General features: G+C 40.3%; 1 protein-coding gene across 1 annotated transcript; it reads right to left on the reverse strand.

The window, feature by feature from the left end:
• Positions 1 to 739: 739 nt before the first annotated feature.
• kitb (KIT proto-oncogene, receptor tyrosine kinase b) lies at positions 740 to 16,784 on the reverse strand. The gene is made up of 21 exons (XM_041037028.1): positions 16,562 to 16,784; positions 14,519 to 14,794; positions 14,137 to 14,421; positions 12,996 to 13,135; positions 12,409 to 12,577; positions 10,584 to 10,773; positions 10,374 to 10,489; positions 9,451 to 9,565; positions 8,843 to 9,030; positions 8,202 to 8,308; positions 7,303 to 7,429; positions 6,990 to 7,094; positions 6,173 to 6,283; positions 5,500 to 5,638; positions 5,343 to 5,407; positions 5,146 to 5,237; positions 4,028 to 4,150; positions 3,685 to 3,796; positions 3,327 to 3,426; positions 2,800 to 2,905; positions 740 to 2,638 (listed from the first exon to the last, which is right to left on the reverse strand). The coding sequence occupies exons 1-21, from the start codon at positions 16,614 to 16,616 to the stop codon at positions 2,495 to 2,497; spliced, it is 2,865 nt and encodes a 954-aa protein (XP_040892962.1). The 5' UTR covers positions 16,617 to 16,784; the 3' UTR covers positions 740 to 2,494.
• Between the last annotated feature and the right edge of the window lie 7,647 nt (positions 16,785 to 24,431).

A 24,431-nucleotide genomic window follows, 5' to 3' on the forward strand; every position in this document is an offset into this window, starting at 1 on the left:
ATATAAATATAATCTGAAATACAATTTTATTTACAGGCTTTGCATTGTAAAAGAACTTCTGAATGTTTCACCATTTTGAACTTTTATTTCTGTTTTTGCAACAGTAATGTCCTGACAGCATCTGGTAGGGGAAAAAAAAGAGAGCCTGAGGTGTAGGATATTTGAAATGGGACGCCACTGACAAGACAGCAAGCCCCCCTCCCCCACTCCACACAGATACACAGATCACCTTTCCACTAAAGAATTCGGTTCTAAAGAGTCCTAGTTCTAGTATAATACTGTACACATACACAAAGCTAAGAACACCAGTATTCAGTGTAAAACGGTGCTATGCTTACCTGTACTGTATCTATGTATATCCCTTCTTCTGCTCTTGAACTGTGCTCCTTTATCTACCCCAAAGTCAAATGTAATAATAATCAATATTTTGCAGCAAAATGTTTGCTATTATTATAACCCCGTCTCCCCTCTTGGTCAATTTGAAAATAAAAACAGTTGCAAATATTATACGTGACACATGCCTGCTGTATTTCTGTTTTTGTTCTGTTCTTTTTGTTTTGGTCTATTAGCTAGGCCAGTGGTGTGTGGCCACCACTCTGATCCAGAGTGGTGGCAAACAATTGTTTGATGGATTGCAATGAAATTTTAAGTTTGTTTTTTTTTTGTTTTTCTTTCTTTCTTTCTTTTTTTTTTTGTTTGTTTGAGTTTTAACAATTGAATGGTTTACTGTTAAGTTGTGTACAGTTATGTCTTCAAATTAACTGAGATCGATATGGTTATACACTGTATTTGGATAGCACAGATGTTAACCTGCAAAACTGATGACATTTCCATCAGCTTCAGCTGTACTTTGTGTCTGGTGCAGATTAGCAAATGCTAGCTTGTAAAATTAACATGGCGAACATACGTCCTAAACATTGGATTTGCATTGTTACTGTGTGCAAAAAAAAAAGTGAACATTTTAGCATGCTGATATTAGCATTTAGCTCAAAGCACCACAGTGCCCACAGAGTTGCTAGCATGAATTAGTCTTGTGTCACAGATAGAGGAAAATGACAAAGGAAATGGACGCTTTCCAGCTGGTTCTCTTCACAGGTACTTTATTATTACAAGTCAACCAACTGTATCAAAACTGCAAGAACCTCAAAACTGGCGTACACAAGCTCTCTTCTGGCTGCCCTTGCCACAACAACTGTGTCACAACCAAATGCATTCAATATTAAAAAAAAGAATCTAAAGGCACATCTCTATTGTATTTACATTGCATACATGTTTGACAGAAATTAAGTAAAAAGAGCACACAATCAGTCCTAAACACCTGGGCACAGTGGCTTTGCTAAAGAAACTAAACTAATGCTATTCCTAAAATACATACAGCAATACACACAGGTTTTTTGTATAAGTCACAGTATTCAAAGCTACAACGCACAGGTGGTAATCGGTGTTCCTGTAACTTATGGCTTTATCTTTTTTATCAGGAGTTATCGTTTGCATGCCACCACGCTATGGCTCATTCAGGTCTCTTATCAGAGGATATCATTTTTTTAAGGGCCTGTTAAAACCAGTTTTAAGGTCGGCTTGCTTACAACCTCCTTTTTATTCATCTAGTGCCTCTTGCAGTAAATTCAGAATTTTAAAGGAACAGTTTAACATTTTGTGATTATACACTTATTCTTATACTTCTTGCTGAGAGACAGATGAGAAGACTGATATCACTCATATCTGTTTGTTAAATATGAAGTTGCAACCAGGATGCTGTTAGCTTAGCTTAGCATAAAGTCCACCAACCAGTGAGCTAGAGGCGCTGCTAGGCAGTTTTTGTTGTCATTGATCAAAGCCAAACTAGCTGTTTCCGCTAGTCTTTATGCTAAGCTAAGCTAACTGCCTGCTGGCCCCAGCACATGACATGAGAATGGTCTCACCTAATTGCCATGAACAAAGTATATAAATGTATTTTCCAAAATGTTGGGAGACAAATCTGACACAAAGACCTCTCGTGTCAGCAGGCGCCAGCTCTGCTTATTCATGTCTCAGTCCAATATCATCTGCCAAGGTCAGGTATTTACTCATACTTGTAGTCTCTGTTTTCCCCAAAGCATTTTAAGATGTAATCTATGGCTGAATGTGAGCCAAAACTCCTGCTGATGCTGATGTGTCTGATGGGTGGTTAGTGCTTGAGTCTGCTTTATATTGACGTGCACCTAAAATACCTACCACGAAGGAGATCAATACGCCAATGGGAAGATTAGATAGAGCCCTCTGAAGGGTTGTATATATATACACAGTACCTATGTGCGTGCGTGTGTGTGTGTGTGTGTGTCAGGCAGAAGCCAGCACTTTCACTCAAAATTAGTTTGAGTGAATGTGTTGTTAGTAGTTTACAGAGTGTATTTGGCTCTTGTAGTTTTGAGAATGGTCAGGGAGGTAGGGGGAGTTGTATATTTCATAGCATTGTGTATGTACATATAAGTGTGTGTGTGTGTGTGTGTGTGTATCAGACATAGTCCAGGAAGACGTCAGCTGTGCTCTGCAGTAAAGGCTGGGTGGGTGCTGTCGTGCTGCAGACAGAGCTCAGCCTCCGTGATGGCGCCCTCTGCTGCTCTGGAGGACCTGGAGCATTGCTCAGCGTCAGGTACACCTGAGAAACAACACACATTTGTGTTTTATGGAAGTTTTACTGAAAATGCTGCTGTCTCCTGTCTGTATCTACACTGCCATTCTTTAATAAAGACAATATGCCAAACAATAATCTAAAAAATAAAAGAAATAATGTGAGCAATTTGTTCCTTATATACTTACGTTCCTGGTATTTTCAGACAGCAGCAGTTCAGTCCTCTCCACTAATTTCCTAAAGGAAGGCCTTTTCAAAGGATCATGATTCCAGCAAGACAGCATCATGTCATACCTAGAGGGTAAAGAGTCCAGATGGTGACTTCACATCTTTTCCAAATTCAACTTAAAACTTCTTTTTATTATTACATTAACTTTGTCTTTGTCTTACAGTTTGTGTATTGTGTTGCACCTGTGTCAGTGTAATTTAAGGAACTTTAAAAGAAAGTCATGTCTAATTAGACTAATAAAAGAAAAATAAAACCCAGCTGATGAACATTGTTAGTTGCTGCATGCTACTTCATGGTGTATTCAGTTGGGCACTATTTTGAACTTCTCCACTGTGCATCTGTTAGTGGCACAAAACAACTAACTTGACGTCAAATGACGTCAAATAATTGAAATCAAATAATTGAAAAAAAATCTGCAGATTAATTGGCTGTGAAAATAATGATTAATGGCATCATTAGTTACAATCCACAAACAGTAGCACTTACACCTCAATAGGAGCAAACTCAGGCCTACTCATCCTGTGGCCCTCCTGAATCATTCTATAAAATGCTGAGCCCACTTGCATCCCAGGGTATGGACTATTACCTGCAACACCAACAAACAATATGCACATACTTGAGATAACTCTGTTAAAAAGCAGGAGAAAAAAATCATGGATTCCTAGAGATACATTATGTAATAGAATCAATTTGATTTTGTATAATTCACTTCACTAAGTGATGTTGTTGCTTAGGAGCATCATCAGAGCCTCTAATAAGGCACCAGTCAGCTCAAATGCATCATAATAATGGCACGGACATTATGAAACAGATGCAACAGTACAGCTCTAACTGGAAATGTTACCCAGAGAGAAGATTTCCCAGAGCAGGATGCCGTAGGACCACACGTCACTCTCAAAGGTGTAGACACAGTCGAAAATGCTCTCGGGGGACATCCACTTGACCGGCAGACGAGCCTGCAGGAGGATGTCATGGTTACATGATAATGTTCCCTTGCATTCATTCATTTAAAAATGTATGTTTTCAACAAAAAGATTATTTTTTCATATAGTTTTAAAGAGAAAAGCAGCAAGTTCACTGCATGCGTTATCTTGGACTAGTGAATTGTTCAGGAACAGTGAGGAGAAGAAAGTGTGGCAATTTTCTTTGCTTGATTTGCAGAGAAAGAGAAGGAAGGACAGACTCACATTGCCCCGCAGCACATAACTGGCATCAGTAGTGATGTCTCTTGCCAAACCAAAGTCACAAATCTTTGCCACCCTGCCGTGAGTCAGCAGAATGTTTCTGGCTGCAAGATCTCTGTGGATACACTACACACACATACACACCCACACCCACACATACACACACACACACACGAGCGAACACACACACATCCGCACACACAATCATAAAAGCAAACACAAACACGGAAATGAGTATTGACGCTGTAACCGGTTTCTACAGTGAATGAGTGACACACACCACACACATGCAAATGAGGCGAGTTAAACTTGTTTCAAACACAAAACCCAAACTGACAGAGCTTCACAAAATACAAAAATGCACTGAAACAATATGTATGACAAAGAAAAGAAAGCGGGAATAAAGCAGAGACCATGGGCTGTTTTTTTTTTTGTTCAGTATTTTTCATTGTGGAACCAAGCTTTTCCAGGAGCACTGGAAACACAGGCCATTATGTTTTTGTATTACACTTCAATTCAGCACCACGCATAGTTCAAACAGCCTGGCACAGAACAAGGTGCAGCAGCACGTCTCTCTTCATGTCAGTATAAGATACTATGACATCATATTTAATAAGAATTACAAGTCTTGTATTAAAATAGTTATATTTAGCAGCAATAAAAGCTTTGGTTTAAAATATTAAAAGTGAAAACACAGGCTGCTATTTGCCTACCACTTAAACAAAGTAAAAGTTAAGTAAAAATATATCAAAGAAAGGAATAAAAGTTTTAGTGCCACTTCAGGGTAATTACAGTCTAGACATGAATGGATAACCAGTCCCTTAATTCAATAAAAGAGACAAAAGTGCAGTTAGAGAAAATCAATCAAAGGCAGACAAAAAAGAGAGTTTTAGTTTGAATTTAAAGTGGTTTTGGTTGTGAGGAAGCTGTTTCCATCTGTTTGCAGTATAAGAGCTACTGTAAATGCAGCTTTGTGTTTAGTACTGGCTGCATAAACATTACAGACAATGTTCAGCACGTTGGCCCTAAGCCGTGATATGATTTATGAACTAGCCAGCAGCGTGTTTAAATCTCTTCTGTAACTGCTCTATAAATATTAACACGGTCCGTAAAAGCCTTACATTCTTGGAAGTAATGTACTCCATTCCTTTGGCAACCTGGTAGGAAAAGCTGAGGAGATCTTCAGCGTCCAGAGACAGCTCATCGATGTCATCTAGACAGAGATCACATTATCAGCTTTAGTGAACAAGACCAGGGTTTGAATAGACTGCAGTCCACTGCTGCAATGCATGATGTGAAATGCTGACTGGTTTCCTACCTGACTGGGAGGACCGTTCTTTCTCAGAGGGACGCATGGGCATATATCCTGTACCAGTCACCTCTCTGTGACACAATCACACACACATAGTGTATTAAATTTTGAAATGGTGATCAGATTCTAATAGCGATTGCTCTTTAAGAATACACACACATACCTTGTAGGCTCATTTTGGTTCAAGACGTTGCGATAGTAACCATCACTACCTTGGGAATTAAGGAAGGTCTTTCTTTTTCGGCGCAGGAAGTTGAGGAGGTCGCCATAGCAACAGTACTCAGTGATCACCAAAATTGGGCCTGGCAGGATGCAGAGATAAAAAAGAAACCTCTCTCACTGAATTTTAAATCACATGACAGAATACAACAATGAAAAAGAAACAGAAACCCAAAGCTCTAACAAGGAGCCAACCGAGAAAAATATCTTCAAATATCAATATCTTTAAATTAAGTTTATCCCTACAAAAACATCTTAAGTGTGCAGTGTTTCCCAGTAATAACATACTCATGCATACTTGTGTGGAATCCAATCTAAATGCTACCTTATAATCAATGTTGAAGGCCAGAAGGGTAGATACTATTGATCCGACTACGCAGTAAATTTGTGACCAGTCAAAGTGCATCACGCCTACTTCATACCCACTGTCCAATATTTGATTTTTAATAAAAGTACCATATTGGCTGGGCATAGCAGCAAGTCAGCGCCTGATCATATATATGTCTATGCATTCCACACAGTCACCCAAACCATACTCATTACCATAGAAAAAAGTCAATCAATAAGTAAAACCCAAAGAAATAATACAACTAAAGTGCGGATGCAACAAAACCCACCTCCGACGGTGCAAGCTCCCAGCAGGTTAACAATGTTCACGTGGTTTCCAAGGTAACTGAGAACCTTCAGCTCTGACATCAGCGCCTCCTTCTCCGTGGAGTGAGCGTTGGCTGAGATGACATCATCACATTTATACACTAGCAGTAAAAGTACTAATACAACAATGTACAAGTACTCCATTAAAAGTCCTTGTCCTGATATATTACTAAATATAACATCATCAGATTGTTAATACTGATGCATTAATCTTTATGTGCCATTTCAATATTGTAGCTGGTCAAAGTGGCGCAAGCCTTAGCTACTTTATTTACAGTTAGGTAGATTTTAGTCCAGTCACTGGTCTGGATTGTTGGATAATTTTACCTCATTAGGCCTCAAAAATTTAAATTAAACTTTAGAAAAGAAATCAGTGTTTGGTGGAACTGCAAACGACTCATAGACATCTGAAACATGACAAGAAGCTCTGAGTAGAAAAATCTTTTTTGTTAGAGGTCACAAGCCAAAAAGGCTGATAACCACAGTGATTTAACTTCTCACATTGCTGCAGTATACTCCAGGACCCCATGACATCCCTGTTAAGTGTGGTTACAGGTGCAATAAACCACACTTTTGACCACACCTGCCAGTGACGCTGGATGTGGTAAGGAGTTAATCTGGCTTTCGGGATGCAAAACACTGCTCTTTAGCTGGGTGTTAAATTAATCTATAGTTACAGTACTTGAGTAAATGTATTTTGTAACTGTCTCTGTATACACTCTTACAGCATACTATATTTTGTTACAATACACAGGCATAGGGACAGACCAACAAACTTACGTTTGAGCATCTTAACAGCGACAGTTGTGACAGTATCTGCAGAGCACAGTCCATACGCTGTGGCCCTCACTACCTTTCCAAAAGCCCCAGAGCCCAGGGTTTTACCTTTAAGGACACACACACACACACACACACACACACACACACACACACACACACACACACACACACACACACACACACACACACACAGCAGTCCTTTAGCATTTTTTAATTATTTAAACAGAAATGATAATCACACCAGCTTGCCTGCAGTTGTGTTTCCTAACAAATGTAAAGGTATATAACGGCACAACCATGGATACTGTCATACCAAAGCGTAGTTTCTGTCGCGGAAACTCCCATTTGGAGTCATACGGCAGCTGGGTGGGGTCAATATAGATGTAGTTGTTGCCATGGATACTCTCAATGACCTTCCACTGGATTTGAAACTTTGGTTTCTGTTGAAGTTTGAAGAGGAGAGAGGGCAAGGATATACATACAGCGGAACTTTAGATCACTTTCCTGGGATTGTTTGTTCAATATGATTGTACAGCTCATATCTTTGGCCTTTTCTCATCGCTGTTCTATTCAATTCCAGATCACTCACTGCACTTCAGTTGTCAGTCTGAGTCTAGACTTTCCCCTGATGATCCCACTGCGGATTCATAAACTAGTTCTCAAGGAGTCTGACTCATCTGAGTGTAATAAGAGCAGCATGCTGTGGGGGCAAATTAATGGCTCGAAGCATGATCGGGGTGTCAAAAAAGCCTTTAGCTACAGCGTGTCTGCACTCTGAATGGTTGATTGATTCATTTCAGATTCATTAGGACCCATTCATATTGATTAAAAGGACATATTTCTACTACAAACTGCAGAATATCAAATGTAGCACAAAAACTAGTCTGATCTCAACAAGATGCTTCTAACTTTAACATACTCTAAACAAGATGGAGGCATGAGTCATTAGATAATGGGAGTGGGCCCTCTGCCAGAAACTTTTGCAACCATTTTATTTTTCATTTTATTTTACACAAACTGCATATCAACAGTGCTCGATGAACCTGATTTAGCATTGATGTCTATGAATTTTTAAGCTAATTCACGGGTTTGAATGGGACTGATGGCAATAGATTTGTGTGATTTGAGAGATTTATTGCCATACTTTTGCTGAGATTACAAAATGTTTTGATGCAGTAATGCTATGTCTGTGTTGTTTATTTACTATCTTACCTGCATGTACTTATAGATCAGCACCAGTAGAATGAGGCTGAGCAAGATGCCAGTAGCCACCATGCCAGTTAGAAGAGGAGTGAAGAGTTTATGGGGGACGATGCGTTCTGAGAGGAAACACACACCAACACAAGCCCACAATCAGAAATCACGTGGAGCTTTTAAGTATAAACAACATTTTATCGGTTGTTACACACACACACACACACACACACACACACACACACACACACACACACACACACACACACACACACACACACACGCACACACACACACACACATACACACAGCCACATCCTCTTCCTCCAGAGCTAAGACAGACAGCTGCAGCAGTGGTGTTTGTTTATGTGAGGGATTAGCAAGTCTACACCATATAATCCCAGCCTGCATAGTCAGCATGCACTAATCTTATTCAATCTGTACCCAGTAACCACACACCTGGCCTCCGCAGAACACAGGGTCAATGGGTGTGTGTGCCTGGGCGTCTTTGTGTGCGTTCACTATTTGTGTGCACTAATGCAACGATCTTTATGGTACAGTATGGTACAAACGAGATAACATCCACAGACAGACAGTGGAGCCTCTCCTCTCTTTTCTACTGAGTGTGTGTGTGTGTTATAGACTTTACAGTATCGTACCACTGATGGAGAACAGTGTGTAGGCCTCTTCCCCCTCCGTACTTGCCACACACTCCAGGGTGTGGTACTGTGCGTGCTCCTTGCTGACATTGAGTCGACTCTCCACCTCACTCCTACCGAAAACAGACTCTGTCACCATGGTGACCTCCGGAGTCTCCCATTGGGTGGCATTGGGCAGGTGTGAACACCTGTTGAGAGGTTTTAAAGTTGCTGAAGGTCTTCATTTTCCAACACTTACGATTATTTATTCGATAACAAAACAGGTCTTAGCATTTCCACTGGTATCACTGGTAAATGCCTTTCATGTGCTACCATTGATTCCTCATGTTGATGCCTATGACAATAACTGTTTTTTTTATTACATTTTGAGCCATTTATTAGAGAGAAAGATCGCCACTTCTTCACATCTCAGTAATCTTTTGTAAACGAGGGATAGTTTTTACACAATTAGAGAACACAAGCACAGACTCACCAAAACAAAGCGTTAAAGATGTCAAAGGTTTACCTCCAGCTCATGATAATAGCCATGTATCATCATCTTTCCTACATTATTTCCTATGTAATTCTTACTCTTCTTATAAAAGTAGTGTAATGTATTTTGGCCATACCTGGTGTGGGGCAGCTCACAGAAATACCAGCTGATTTTAGGGACAGGGTAACCTGCGGCAATGCACCGCACCTGTCCATCAACAGGCCCCTCCTGGGCGATGATAACAGGTTTGCCTTGCAGACACAAAAGAGAGACACATATTCAACAAACATAATACATGCTACAGATACTAATTTAAGGTACTTTAATTGTGCTGTCTTTAGATTAAAAAATAATGTTAAAGTTCATAAGTGTTAAGTGTAAAAGTGTAAAAGATAGATTTTTTCTTTAGTTCATGTAATTTGTGTTGGAGTGAGTGTTCGGTTCCTTTTTTTGGTTTTTGAAAATGGCAACAGAGTGAGCGCTCTTGTTGACAATTTTGTAAGTGGCATCTTTGACACTACGCTCAGCTACGCTGCCTAAGCAGTTAAGGCAGTAACGGAGTTTCGCGGTTTTAAAGTTGATGGATATGTTCACACACGCTTCAACCTGTGACCACTACAGTCTGTGAGTGTTACTTGTGTGTAGTTTTAAGTGGTACGTTTAGCGTGTTGTGTTTGTAGCATTTTATGTTATCGGCTAACTTGCATATTGTTTAGTTTAGCTTGCTTGCTAGCTCCATTTTACTTTGCGAAATGTGTACTGTTTTTTTGTTGCTGATACTGATTTGCAATTTTTTTCTGTTATATTTCAGTTTTACAAAAAATAAATGACGGTATGTGTCTTTGAACAAGAAAAGTCGCATTCGTCGTTTGACGTTAGCTGGCTGTCTAGCCTCGCAAGATTACGCTTGGTGAGGGCAGCACATTAATGTTCAGTTTTTATCGAAAAACAACCTGGAGTGCTCAAGAGCTCTGTACTTATATCTGTGCATTACATGTATCATCATTTCCAGATGCTCAAGCCTTTTGGAAATTGTGTTATAATTAGTGAGTTACTTACTGTTGACATACACATGAAATGAATGATCGACAGATGCATCCTCATGATTGGCTGAGAACTTGTAGATCCCGCCCTCCGAGCCAAGAACCCTCACTAGTCTCAGCTCACTGATGTATCTGATAAGACAAACATATATTTCATATAACCTATGTGAACACATGCATGTGTACTTACAGTAGATTCCTTTGGCACATTGTAATCTTACTGTACCTATATTTGCGGCGGTGCATAGTGATGACATGCTCTGTGGTGTTGAGGAGCCGCTTGCCGTTGTAAGACCAAGACAGGGAGCTGGGTGAAGGATAGGCTTCTAATTCTACTGTGAGGCTCAGGCTCTCTCCCTCTTTCACATCTGCCTGGACCGGACCTGGACTTCCTAAAATGGTGATGAACCCCTGATCTGGAGAGCAGGAATATGGATTGATAATGAAATGGCTCGCCTGTGTACTCTACAGTCCATTTAAGTATAAGCAAAAGCAACAGCTAACGATATGTGCAATTAGTCTATTCAGTATATCTATAAAAATAGACGTTTATATATATATATATATATATATATATATATATATATTGCAACCACAGTCTTATCTGTTGTTTACCAGGCAGCTCCAAAAAGTGATGATAGTTAGATAAAATCAGGCTCGTGAACTTTGCATGTTGGGTCTCAAAACCGCAACAAAAATGCAAAACTCATGTCGTTATGTTACAATCTGTAAACAGCAGCCTTATGATGTACGATGACACATATCACTGCTCAGAACAAGTGAGTCCAGTTTGTAAGTTTGTATTCACGCTTGTATACACTCAGTTTTATGAACAGAACATGTCCACAGACATGACTGGAACAAATCTTTTGGGTAAATTTACACAGCTTTTGGAAGTTTCTTCTCTTTTGTCACACCTGTTTGTGGCTTGACATGTGCATTGCCTAATTCATGTTTGGAGCAGCTTCAGTTTCAGACAGTCTCTCTCTCTGGTTTACAACAATAACACACTTTGAGTGACGATGGTTGTTTCCCTGAGGCATCCATTAATTTGCATAGTAGGCAAATGAGTGATGATAACTCCTGAAAAAACATAGTTTTGGGTGTGAATACTGGGCCCTGTTCTCTGTATGAGTCATACAGATCAGATTGCTGACAATTTGTCATGAGTCTGGATTTTTACTTATTTATTCATTTTTTTTGTTCTGTTTTAAAATTCCCCTGAAACTCTGCAAAGGTACAGCATATTGACAGCAAGCTGGATCATGGCAAAGAGCTTTAAGGTGAATCCCACACATGAAGTAATTTTCAGATACAAATGGCTCGCTTTCTTAGGTATCATAAAATGCATATAATAATGTTGACATAATTGTGATTTTAGTGATTTTTCACTTGGCTGACAATTATTCATGAGGTTTTAGAGATTAAAGATAGATTTCATATTCACAGTAGGCTTATGATTATCACTTAAAAGCCTCTTGTATTCTGTGAAGACAGTATTTATCGTACTCTGACCACATTTACTGCTAATATCTTAATTTAACAGTGATTTAAGTGTGGAAATACTGGGAACATTGTGGAGCAACAAATGACATCAGTAACAGTGTAGGAATACACATAAAATGAGACTTCTGCCCCTGAATCCATTACCCTAGTGCATGGTTCCCAGCCCACCAACTGTAGCGAAATGATCAGCACTCAGCCAACCATATAAATTCTGATAATGGTTTAAACTCTTCACTCATTTTGCCTTTATTTAAAGCTTGAGTTCAAGATAACTTCATCTAAGATTAACAAATCAATTCTCAAACTGTATTCAAAGCACAAAATTAGCTGGATGAGAATTAAAAGGTTTATTTCAGCCTGATACCATTTAGTTAAGCCACATTTAAAGAAAAGGGCCCTGGTGTCACTGCTTAGGTTTACGTTTCGAGTGTTTTGACCAACAGTAAACGTTACTGTGAGTACAGTGAAGGTGGGTTGGTTGTTGGTGGTTTCTGTTACTTCTGAAGGATGTGTTAGTTCGCATATAAACCAACTTTAGCACTTACCGTGGATGTCCAGCTGCAGCGTCGCAGCACTAGTGCCTCTTTCGTTGTGGGCGTAGCAACGGTAGGTGCCTGAGTCTGATTGGTTCACAGCTGTGATTAAGAGCGAGATGGCTCGTTGATAACCACATGAACCGGGCAGGATGTGTGAGGTCTGAGATTCATCAGGATGCTGCGGGACATCAGGGGCAAAGGTGAGCGGTGCAACAGGTGTAATATCACGCACATCCAGTGCTCCGCATGCATCATGCTTCACTTCAGTTTTTCAAGTGAGCTCACATTTTCCTCCCAGTTGTGTTTTAATGTTAATTTTACACAGCTGACTACATTTTTAAAAAAATCCAGGGCTGTCACCAGGATTTTAGAAATACTGAGGTAATACTGAGTTAAAATTTGCCCTTGCCATCAACCAAACTATACAAATTTCTGAATGTGTAACATTTCAAATAATAGTTGTTCATTAAACTGTTCAATCATAATTTCTGCAAATTTTATTTCCCAAAAAGTAGAAAGTTTCAAATCTAGTCAGTCAGCCACCCAGACGTGGACACAGAGGAGGTTTTGCCAGTCGATCCCTACATCAATCTCACCGCTGTTGAAGGGAAGTTCCACTTGAGACTGAAGTCAGGGTTGACGTTAGTGGAGCTACAGGTAAGCTCAAACTGCTCTCCTTTCCTCAAGATGACGTTGTCTTTCTGGGACAGTGTGATAACTGGAAGTGCCACTGGAACTGGATCAAGAAATGGAAAAGTAACATTATCATAACTGGTAAACTTGGTCAGCTCATCTATACCAGCACACTCATAAAAACTCTTCCATCTTGAGCTGAGTATATTTATTTCCCAGGCATCTGATCTTAAATATCGGTCACAGGGACACAAGGGTCACGTAGGTCATGGCCTTCACTCCTCTCACTGCAAGTTATTTATGAGACTGAAATTGTTTTATTGTGGTGTATAGTATTCCTATAATCAAACATATCACTTTCGATAAAAAGTGCAGGGACAAAAATGTAAAACGAAATTTGATATGTGAAATCTGTTTCTTTAATGGCAGTGAAAATATTAGTGAACAAACACACACTAATGCACATTTATACTCACATGCCTGTGCACACAAGTGTAGTATTTGCATATGCAGGCACTTGTACACACATAAACTGTATGATGAATTTCCGACAATAAATGGCTGCTGACGTCACTTCAGTGGCTGTGTTTGACGAAGGCTGCAGAAATAACATTAACCCCAAACATAGCCTTCATGCACCGTTACAAAGCTTTGTTCAGTATGGGACTCTAATCCCTCAGCTCCTCCCTCCGTCACATCTCTTTTCTCACTCCCTCACTCCATCAGTCAGAAGGACACTACGCCATTACTCCTCCCAGCTTGTCTGTGTTTCACTCTCTTCCCACTGCAGACCAGACTGAAAATGCTGATGCAGTGCAGGGACACTGAACAGAAACATGATCAGCTTCCTCTGATGTCCACTTAAACTGCTTTTATGGCACATTTTATTTTAATATACCTGGTACGAAATAACTATGAGCTAAATCTCTTTTGCCAAAATAAAAAAAAAACATCTGGAAAGTGGGTAATAGATCATTTCATTACTCTGGTTACCACTGATGTCTGGCAGGACATAACTACTAAACACTGGTAAGAAATTCATAACATGAATTATAGTTTTGAAAACAAAGATATGATATACTGTCCATGGTATCTCTTACTTACCAAGTCGCACATCCACAGTGTATTGGTTAGACGTCACTTTGAGTCCACCAAGCTGCCCCACGCATACGTAACAGCCCTCATATTCCTTTCTCACGTTGCTGATGATGACGCCTCGCTGGAGGTTGCTGTGGTAACTCATACCGAAGGGCAAAGGTCGTCCGTCACAGGTCTCCAAAGCCAAGAGAGTGACCTCAGGGTCAGTCACAAGACAGGGGATGGTGCAATTCTCACCTGCTCGCACCAGGATGACGTTCACCATGGTGCGCTGGAAGGCATTCTGGGAATCTTTAGGCGATGAAAGAGAGAGAGGTTTGGATTAATGGAAGTAATTTGATGGACACACGTGCAGAGTCACAAGCCTGTTCACTGATCAACAACCCACCTTTCACGTAAACATAGATGGAGCTGTGCTCCTGTGTGCTGTTGCTGACGCACACATAACGACCCATGTGGAAGGCCTGCACTGATGGCACCTTGATATAAGCCACTCCACCCTCCTCCACCTCTCCCTCCAGCCTGCGAGCCCTCTCCCACTGCCATCTCAAGCCGGACGGGGCACCAGGTGTTGTGGCATTGTCATAGCAACGCAGCTCCAGCTTCCCCCTCCTGGGAACCACTATGTGAGGCCCGCTCGGGGAGATGACTGGCTCGCACCACACTGGAACAGAGGGCAAACAGTATGGTTGATGTATGGTGGATGCTATTTCTGAAGTGCTGTGATGGGTTCCATTTGGGTGAAGATCCAGCACAGATGGCAAAAAAGAAAACTACACTAATGTAGATTTATTATTAGCTACAAAAAGAACAGAAAGTAACATATAAATCAATGAAAAGAGCAAAAACAGGACAGAGTTCAGCAGTGGAGCTAACTGGACGTCTAGTCTGTAAATATCAGAGAATAATGAAAAAATCTCCATCACAATTTACCAAAGCTGATTAAAGCTAACGTTTTCTTCCCGTCAACTGATCAACTGATCGAATAATCACTTCAGTACTGGAAAAGAGTATAAAATGGAGTAAAACAGAATTGAGTGCGTAATGTGACGGTTAAATAGTATGGTATAATTGGCACAGAGCCCCTTAAGACAGAGTGCTATCTAACCACCATGGCTCAATTGAACAATCAATAATTATGAGCTGTCTACCCGCTGAGTAATCATACATTAAAGGCCCCTAAATCCATTCCTTTGATGAGTAAACTAAACTAACGTTTTCATCTCAGTTTCACCCCCACCAGCCAACCCCTCCCTCAAAGTTTTCTTTTCATGTTTTTTCTTCTTCTTCTTTTTTTTTGCAGTTTTCCACATGATAGGCGCCATTTCAAGAGCAGGATTTTCATGTGACTGTTGTGCCTTCAGGCCTCGCAAGGCTGAGAAAGCAGGAAGGAGAAGCATGTGGACGCAAAAAGCCTCCCTTCTAAAATACTAATACCTGTTTTTTTTTTTCAGGATGTAGGGGCTTGTTTTACAGCTTACATCTGTAAGAATTTGTTTTGCAGTTGGCCCTCAGAGTCACTCTAGCAAGCAAAAGGCTTCGCAGAAACCCTGAGGCTGTTATATGACTAAACACAAAGCTTTCCTCCTAACAGTCAGAGCAGTTAGATGTCAGAGTACTGCAGGGCGTGTTTGGGTTAAAAGATGTGCATCTTCTTTGTTCCTTCTGCTGCCGAGCTAAGGCGCACAACCTAATCCCTTTTATTTTAGTGGGATAAATAATTAATCGTCCTCAGTGGTCGAAACACACACACACACACGCGCACACACACACACACACACACACACACACACACACACACACACACACACACACACACACACAAACAAACCACACACCTGTTGCCTGCCAAGAGAGGCAACCCAAAGGCATCTCATGCGTACCTCTACATAGTAGTTATGCAAATAAGTATGAACTTGATCTGACTGCACCGTTAAACACCACAATGTAAACGTCGACCACGTTTCCACAAACTGCGTGGAGACTGTATTTCGTCTCTGTCCTCTCCAATAGAAACATGTTACCACGTGAAGCTGAGCTAAACATGCGCAAAATGATACGTGCTGCTGTTCTCGGCTGTTTCCACCTGAGCTGGTCTCATTATGGGCGAAAAGACCTTAGACAGCGTCACTGTGACAAAAACATAAGGGTATAGTTTGAGGACATGGCAATACTTTCGTTCTCTAAAAAGGCAGACTCTAACACAAATGCAATGATAATAATAATAATAATAATAATAATGATAATCATAATAATAGAAATATCTATTACTCTCCTGTTCCTAGGAATATGATAACAGCCGAATGAGGTAGTTAGATAAATTAAGGTCCGAATAAAGTAATTATTGAGAACGGGGACACACCATGAGTCACGGAAGCAACAATTAAACAACAACAGAATAATTTCTGTAATGTTGGAGTGGTTTTCTTACCTGTAAGCGGCAGCAAAAGAAAATGCGAGGCAAATACAACCCAGTGACACCTCATGATTAAGCGGTTTTGAAGCCCTTTTTACTCTAGTCCATGCGTTTCCGCTGCAAGAATAACCATCCTGCGCTTTAGAAACAAGTAAAGAAATAAAGGAACAGAAACACCAGATCCCATCAAACCGTGGTCTAATAATGCAGAACAGGTCCCGCCACCGTAATGAGCGCACAAAAACACAATGATCATGTGGACCGCGACTCCCCCCTGATGGATTTGACTGGAGCTTAAAGACACAGCGCAGCGCCTCTCCTCCCTGCCCTGGATCCCTGCCACTCCTTTCTGCCCCGCATTGGCTGGACACTGGCCAAGGTGATGAGTCGGTTATTACTAGGGGGGAAAAAAAGGGAAAAACACACACGGCTGTTTTCAAGCCACCTTCACCGTTTCTTACGCAGTCATTGCGGAAAAAAGGAGAGGATCCAAAGCACTCATCCAATATTTAAAGTGCTGATACAATAAGATTGTTTGTTCTTTCCGATAAAATGGCCTATTAATCACAGACACTGTGATAAAGTATTATTATGGCAGCTGACAGCCTCTTCTCACACTTTCTTCAGTCCGGGATGCCGTGTCCTGTTGTGATGATGACAGCTCACACTTGGCAGGAGTTTCCCTTGCAGAAGCTCATTCAGTTTGTGATGCGCTTCATAGCTCCCAGCTCTTTCCCGGCTCTAATCAGCATCATCTTAGCGGTCTCACTCCCCCCCCACCAAGATTTAATCAAGTTTTATATCCTGTAGGAATCAATTAAACACTCATACTGTGGTGATGTGCACAGCCGGATCCCAAGGTTTTTCAAGCAGGATTTGATAACCACACCCGCCCCACTGCAACCAAGCAGAAAATTAAATGTTTTCACAGTTTCACAATCAGAAGTCTGTCTTGAAGCCATAGTCAGGTGCCCATTTGTAGGAAGAAACAGTTTCTGCTTGTTGTAATCATTCCTCCTATTCATGGCTTCTACGGGGCTTCTACAGGGCTTGTAATATGTGATATGAGACACTTATATTGGTATTTCATACCATAAGATTTATAAATCTTTTGAAGATTTATATTAGCTTCAGATAAACATTTTTGGACAAACCAAACACTGTTGATTTTGTGTTCCTTCACTTTAACTGGAAACACGTTAGGAAGGAATTATCACAGTAAGCAAAACCTGTTTCAGTTTTCATGTGGGCGCCTGACTGTTGTTTTAAGACAGACTTGAGAAAGTGTGAACCTGTCCTTTAATTCGGTTTCAGTTTCTGGACAGTGCAGTTCTTAATGGAAAGTGAACATTTGAACAAGTAGCGAAAAACAGAAACATATAGAAATTTGTTCAACGCCCTAAAATCTGTCAAAACGGAACAATTTGGGAAACTCTTCGCCAGCATGCCATTCTTTACTTTTCTTCTCTACTTCTTTTCTACTTTTTTCTTCTTGCAAAACAAAGAAGAAACAGCAAAATGCAAAACAACCACAGATCCAGGAAATTCACCACAGTCACTCACTTGTAGGTTCTTTGTTTGGTCACTTGCACACACTCATTCTAGCTTTCAGAGCTTCATCAGGTAAGAAGGTCTACCAACCAAGACAAAGTCATTGAACAAAAAGGGTTCATGGGTTCATCTTTGTAAACGCCCCTCCCAAGGAAAAAAAACAGGCTCTGGGCCCAAATGAGGTTGCATAATTGGATGTTTTAATAAAATCAGCGAGTGAAGGCTATTTTAAAATACTTAAATACCATATAAATAATACAAAAAAAAAAAAAAACAATTAACAGAGGGGCCTAAAAAGAGCCTGGAGTTGACTTTAACTTCATTTTTAGGTCCTTGTGGTGGTTGATAGGCCATAAGAAACCACTTCAGTTGCTCACGGCCATGGGCCATCTCTGCATGTTTAAACGTGGGTGTGTATTTGCACAGCATTGGTTGTGTGTGTTGGTTTTATTTCTTGGTCTGTGCGTGTTTGTGTTTTCTGTTGCTCCAGAGGAAAATGTGAGCACACTGGGATCATTGTTTTTTTTTTTCTTACACACATGATTAATCCCTAACCTCTCTGCATCGCCCTATAGCGGTTTATGCCTTTCTCAGCACATGATGGCAGGATGAAGAGAATCAAACCAGAACGGAAGCAGAACATCACGTTTATTGATTTTTTTTTTTTTTAACTTTCATCAGTTAAATATTACCAGGACTGAGGGATAATAGGGAGAACCCATTCAGACCGGTCCTCAGTTTTAGGACAAAGTTTTCACAGTTTTCTTCCTAATGTCTACGCAAAGAGGACCAACTTCCTGCTTTTTAATAAAGATAAAGGGAACCACAGTCCAGTTAGATAAATCCTGTATCCTGTTCTTGGGTCAAGTTGGTCACTTTTCCAAGGGAAATTCTGCAAAATATACTTTTTTAATTTGGGTGGGGGGTAAATTGAACCTGGGATTATGATAAAATGATTTGCGACACGCCCTTTGGGGAGCAAGGGGTGATGGGTCTGACTAAGAAGCCCATGATGAGAGAGGGCAGATGTTTCTGCAGACAGTGATGCCTCAGAGGGGTATTTCATATTTGCACCACAAAAAAAGATTTGTTTTTTTTTCCTGACTCAAAACTGGGTTGACTTTCGAAATGTGGTCACACATCTGATGTAAAAAGCACACAAGGTCATGCAGCACTTAACCCAAAATGTATTGCGCTGGTCTGGGTTGTGGTAAAACTAAAAGAATAATTCGATATTTGGGGAAATGGGCTCCCTCGCTTTCTTGCTGAGACACAATTAGGCACAATGTGTTAATTAGTGACCTTCAGATGTGTTAATAGGTGGATTTTTTTTTACCTTCAGAGAGAACTAGGCTAGCTGTTTCCCCATTCCAGTCTTTGTGCTAAGCTAAGCTAACCATCTACTATTTGAAGCCTTATATTTAATGCAAAGACACGACAGGGATGACAACTTTCTCATCTACCTCTCTGCCAGATGGAAAGAAAGGAGTATTTCCCAAAATATCTGAAAAAAAAAAACACAAGCTTTTCACCTTCATCATCCAGCTGGAGTTGGAGACCTTCTGTTAAATATTCTGCATTCAGACAAAAGAAACCTGCACCTCAAGGTGTCAAAGTAACATACACCTGTTCACCAGACCACAGTCCAGCTGCCCATATGCTCTATGAAGATGTCACTGTGTGTGTTCATCCATATGTCTACTGTCCACTGAGTTCACATGTCATTTGATCAGTTTATATGCCTTTCCCTATTACATTATTCATTGCTGAGGTGAGCATCTATAGCAGATCTGGGCTGACTCACTCTGACTTAGTGTGTGTGTGTGGAGGCACAGCATGACTAACTCACTGCTTTTAGACAGATGAGGACAGCGGTCTCACAGAGGGCAACGGAGGTTTTATACAAGAAAAATAGCCACTTAGATTAGATTACGTAATGAAAAACGTTTCCCTCTCTCTCCCTCTCTCTCTCTCTCTCTCTCTCTCTCTCATTCTCTTTCACCTTCTCCTGTCTCCCCTCTCTCCTCTCTCTTTTTCTCTCCGTCGTTTTTTATAGTGACGCACACACACACACATCCTAACTCAATCACCTACAAATGGAGCTATCTTCACACCCTCAGGCAGGCACGTACATACACCTTCTTTGCCTGTTGGCACAGAATCACATGAGGCTGATAGGAGCGTGCGCGCACACACACACACACACATTTCAACTGGAAGAATACCTCATCGTTTCTCCTTTTGACAATTGGCTAAATGCTCAGCATAACCTTTTTGTTCTGATGCAATCCAACACTCGTCTCTGTCTGCTGACTGGGCGTTATAAACCTGATATCTATGTCCATTTGTCTTTCATCTCCTTTAATACAGTCAGAGGGTTTTTTTTGACCCACTCTGTGTGGTTGCTAAGTGTCCATCCATGGTTCAGTTGTGGTGTTTCACATATCAATTATGACCCATGGAACAGATTGGACAAAGAGCTGGGTCAGAAAAAAAAACACTTTCTCAGAGGAGCAAGGTAAAGCCTTAGATTCACTTTGATGTAATTTACTTTGACAGCATTCAGTACAGGTTTGCGGCTCAGATCATTTTCCTTTTTTGCAAACTTAAAGGAATAGTTCCACATTTTGGGAAATGTACTTGTCTGCTTTCTGGTGGAAAGTTAGATGGAAGCTTGATACCACTCTCATGTCTGTTTGTTTCTGTAATCGGAAAACCAAAAACCAAAGTGCAAACATGACACTTTACTATTCTTCAGGAGGTTATGTGCTGGACAATTTCTTGGCCAGGTACAGTAACTTCATGGAGTCTCTGCCGGTTGCCTAGTAACTCCTCAGAACCAAGATGTAGTGCAGCAGATAACATCCCGTTTCTTTTTTACACTTTGCTTTTGGTACAGATGAAATAAATGAAATAAAACGTGAGCTGTAGAGATGCTCTTAGGCTTTTAAAAACAAACAAACAAAAAAGCAGGTCCAGACTAGTGCTGAATCTTCCTGTTTCCTTCCTTAATGCTATGCTAAGCTAACCAAGCTAACCAGCTTCTAGCATTAGCACATTCTCTAAAATGTCAAACTTTTTATCATATTAGGAATTTCTCTGTTATTCTGTGTGAAGAGTTTTGCAATGAAATTCTGGTGCAAATCATCTGAGCAAAGTCATTTATTTCTAATCTGAAATCTTTGCACATCAGTTGAAAAACTACAGTTTCTCTAATCACATTTGCAACAATTATCCCATATATCTGAGGCTTTAGCTTGAAATAAACATGTTTTTTGTCACGACAGATGGATCTTTGTCTTGCAAAACAATGAAGTAGAGACTGCCATGTTAAGCTGTCATATGTGGCATCACACTGTTGAGATAACCATATGTTTGATCCAAAGAGATGATGTGGATTGAAAATGTGCCAAGACACATACAGTATCTGAGTAAGCTAATATCAGCGTGTGTAATTACTGATAGCCCAATGATCGCCCTCTGTCTGGATAAACCTGATTAGCATCGACTAGGCTGTAAGTTGCCCTAATCCACCGTAAGGAGAGAGGGATGGACGCAGGCACGGAGGAAGGGAGCCAACAAGAGACAGAGGGAGACAGGATGATGCAGAGGGCGAAGAGGAAAGGAATGAGAAATAAAGGCAAACAAGTTGGGTGGGGGGGGCGGCAAATACGTCAGAGCAGGTCACAGCCTGAGGGAAAACCAGAGGAATAGCACATGAAAATGAACTGCTTCCAAAATCTGACTCCTCTTGTCTTGGATGGTTTGCATTTATTCATATATGCAATATTTTCATATTCTTTTAAATTTATTCCAAGAACCTGTTTGCAAAGTTTGTTTGTATTTCATTATGGTACTATGTGGTAATATGGCTGTGTGAATTTGGTCAAATATAGCGTGTGTGATGTTGCTGTGAAATGATGTTGCTGTGCATTTCCTAGTCTTGGATAGCTTGTGTGTGTGTGTGTGTGTGTGTGTGTGTGTGCGTGTGTGTGTGTTTCTCTCTAATTCTCACTTAATATATTTATATTGTAAACCTTGTACCACATGCTTTAGCAATACCCTTTCCTATTATGAACATATCAACAATTTTTTTGTATGCAAATGGGAGGGAACAGGGAGGGAATAGAGAGTGTTGTGATTAAGAAGAAAAGAAAATAAAGAATCAAATGAGGGAAAAGAAGTGGGGGACAAAAGGGGGGAGGGAAAGTGGTTAGGTCGGCTAAAAGAGAGAAAGGAGTAACAGAGATTGGAAGAGAGACAAGGTTGAGGGAGACAGAGTGAATGAAATAAATGCAATTTCCATGATCGCTTTAACTGAGAGACCATTAGCATCTCTCTCTCTACTGTTTCCCTCTGTGTGTGTGTGTGTGTGTGTGTGTGTAAGTAAGGGTGCACTGTGAACATTCGGAGATCCACACAAAAGCTCACACAAATGATGTGATACGGTTGATACTTGTGATATGAACCTCAGTGTGGTTCTCACATAGGGACGAAAAATCGATGTACTCGATATAAGATTACCACTCTCTGTCTCTATACATATCTCTCTCTCTCTCTTCCTCTCTGTGAGCGTGTACATGATTCCCAAATACTTTCATTTCAGCATCAGATACCCCAAATTATGTGTGAATGTTGTCCATGCTTCTGTGCAATCACCACTGTAAAGAAGTGATAATAGCTAAAGAGTTGGAGAACGGATAGAGTTAGAGAATCCACAGATTTCCTTGTCATTTACTGACAAAGCTAAAGTGGCCCCACTTAACTGGTCAAAGGCCATAAATGCATTAACAATCCTCTTTGCATTAACAGGCAACTTCTTGTGCAAACACAACCACAGCATCAATCACAAGACTCAGTTTACTGATGATGAGCCTACAACTGCAGTTTGTTTCATAAACTCATGAAAGGATGGACAATCAAGTACTGGACTTAAGTACAATTTCGAGGTACTTGTGATTTACTTGAGCGCATGCAGCTTTAGACTTTTACTCCATTATATTTCAGAGCCAAATATTGTACATTACATTTTTCTGAGAGTTTTAGTTGCTGATTATGTTTCAGATTCATCAGTATGCAAAGTAGTCAAAATTACTTACAGGTAGGATACTTTTATTTTTGGTTTTGAACTATGGTTAGTTTTGTTGTCATGTGTAAAGAGTGATGTCCAAGCTACAGTCGTTCTTGTCATTAGCTTCGGTAGACGTACCTAGTGTTGAATGATCCTGGGAATAATGTAAAAAAAAAAAAAAAAAATACATGAATGAGATTACCACTGCTTTGATCAGTGATATTTTATATGCTAACTGAATTTCCAAGATATAGCAAAATTTGATGTGGAAAACATGTGGGCTGTCAAAAACTGATGGAACAAGTAAGTCCAGAGAAAGTAAATTGAGACTAACTTATAAGGCATTAGGTGGATTGACTCCAAGCTCCAAGACTTACTAAGCCGATAAAAGCAAAGGGGCACACTAAGGTCAGTAGTAAAAACTCTCCTCATATCTCCTAAGTCTGGACGTGCAACCAAGGAAAGGTGCACTACACACTGTTCAGAATCAGCAATTATTAGTTCATCTAAGTTTCTGTAATGTTCTGTGTTTTCTCTATAATCACTTGAAAGTGTGTTGAGTAGTGCCATACAATTACAAAATTATTAAAAGACAAATATTATATACTGACAATCTTTTCTCCTTTCCAGCAGTGTCCTGCTTTACACATACACAGTTATATAGCAGTAGTGTAAGATGTGCGCAGCTAAGAATAGTTTACATCATATCACTGGATTATAACAACAGTGTGGATGCATTAATCTTGCAGCAGGTGAACATAGGGCTGGTTGCAATTACTTACTCCACCATTACAGACTTACAGTATGAATAAAATTACACCCTATACCCTTGGAACACATAAGGGTGGAGTGACTTGTATATTTTCCTTGGCTGTCCAGTGATTTAGTCTTGTAACTTTGAACTTCTTTAACTCTGTGTTTTGTTTAACAGTTTAGGATTAGTGCAAATTTCTACACTTTAAGGTCAAATGTGTGTGGACACAACCACCTACATGCTATTGTCAACTAAGCAGTCCAGCACTATGCTTGAGCTCCTTCCATCATCCTTGTTGCTGAGCCACTGCAAGTGTACTAAGGACAGGGGCCATCATCTCATAATTTATCTGTAATTTTCACATCTCCTTCTTCTTCCAGAACAGCAGCAGCCTGCTCGAGCCATCGATGGAGTTTTTGGAAAGGACTGGTGTATGGATTTTTGGAGAGAAGAGAAACACCTCTCTCACAGAAAAGGCACAATGGAGCCTGCTGCTATGACAAGCATGG

This window comes from Toxotes jaculatrix, chromosome 4 (assembly GCF_017976425.1).
Source record: "Toxotes jaculatrix isolate fToxJac2 chromosome 4, fToxJac2.pri, whole genome shotgun sequence".
Taxonomy (NCBI): domain Eukaryota; kingdom Metazoa; phylum Chordata; class Actinopteri; family Toxotidae; genus Toxotes; species Toxotes jaculatrix.

Excerpts from the sequence above, each read along its gene's own strand:
- kitb (XM_041037028.1), bottom strand. The coding sequence starts at position 16,616 with ATGAGGTGTCACTGGGTTGTATTTGCCTCGCATTTTCTTTTGCTGCCG. Across the intron at positions 4,151-5,145 it reads AGTACATTACTTCCAAGAAT|TGTATCCACAGAGATCTTGC; the intron begins GTAAGGCTTTTA and ends ATGTGTGTGTAG. Across the intron at positions 3,427-3,684 it reads CTGGGAAATCTTCTCTCTGG|GTAATAGTCCATACCCTGGG; the intron begins GTAACATTTCCA and ends TTGGTGTTGCAG.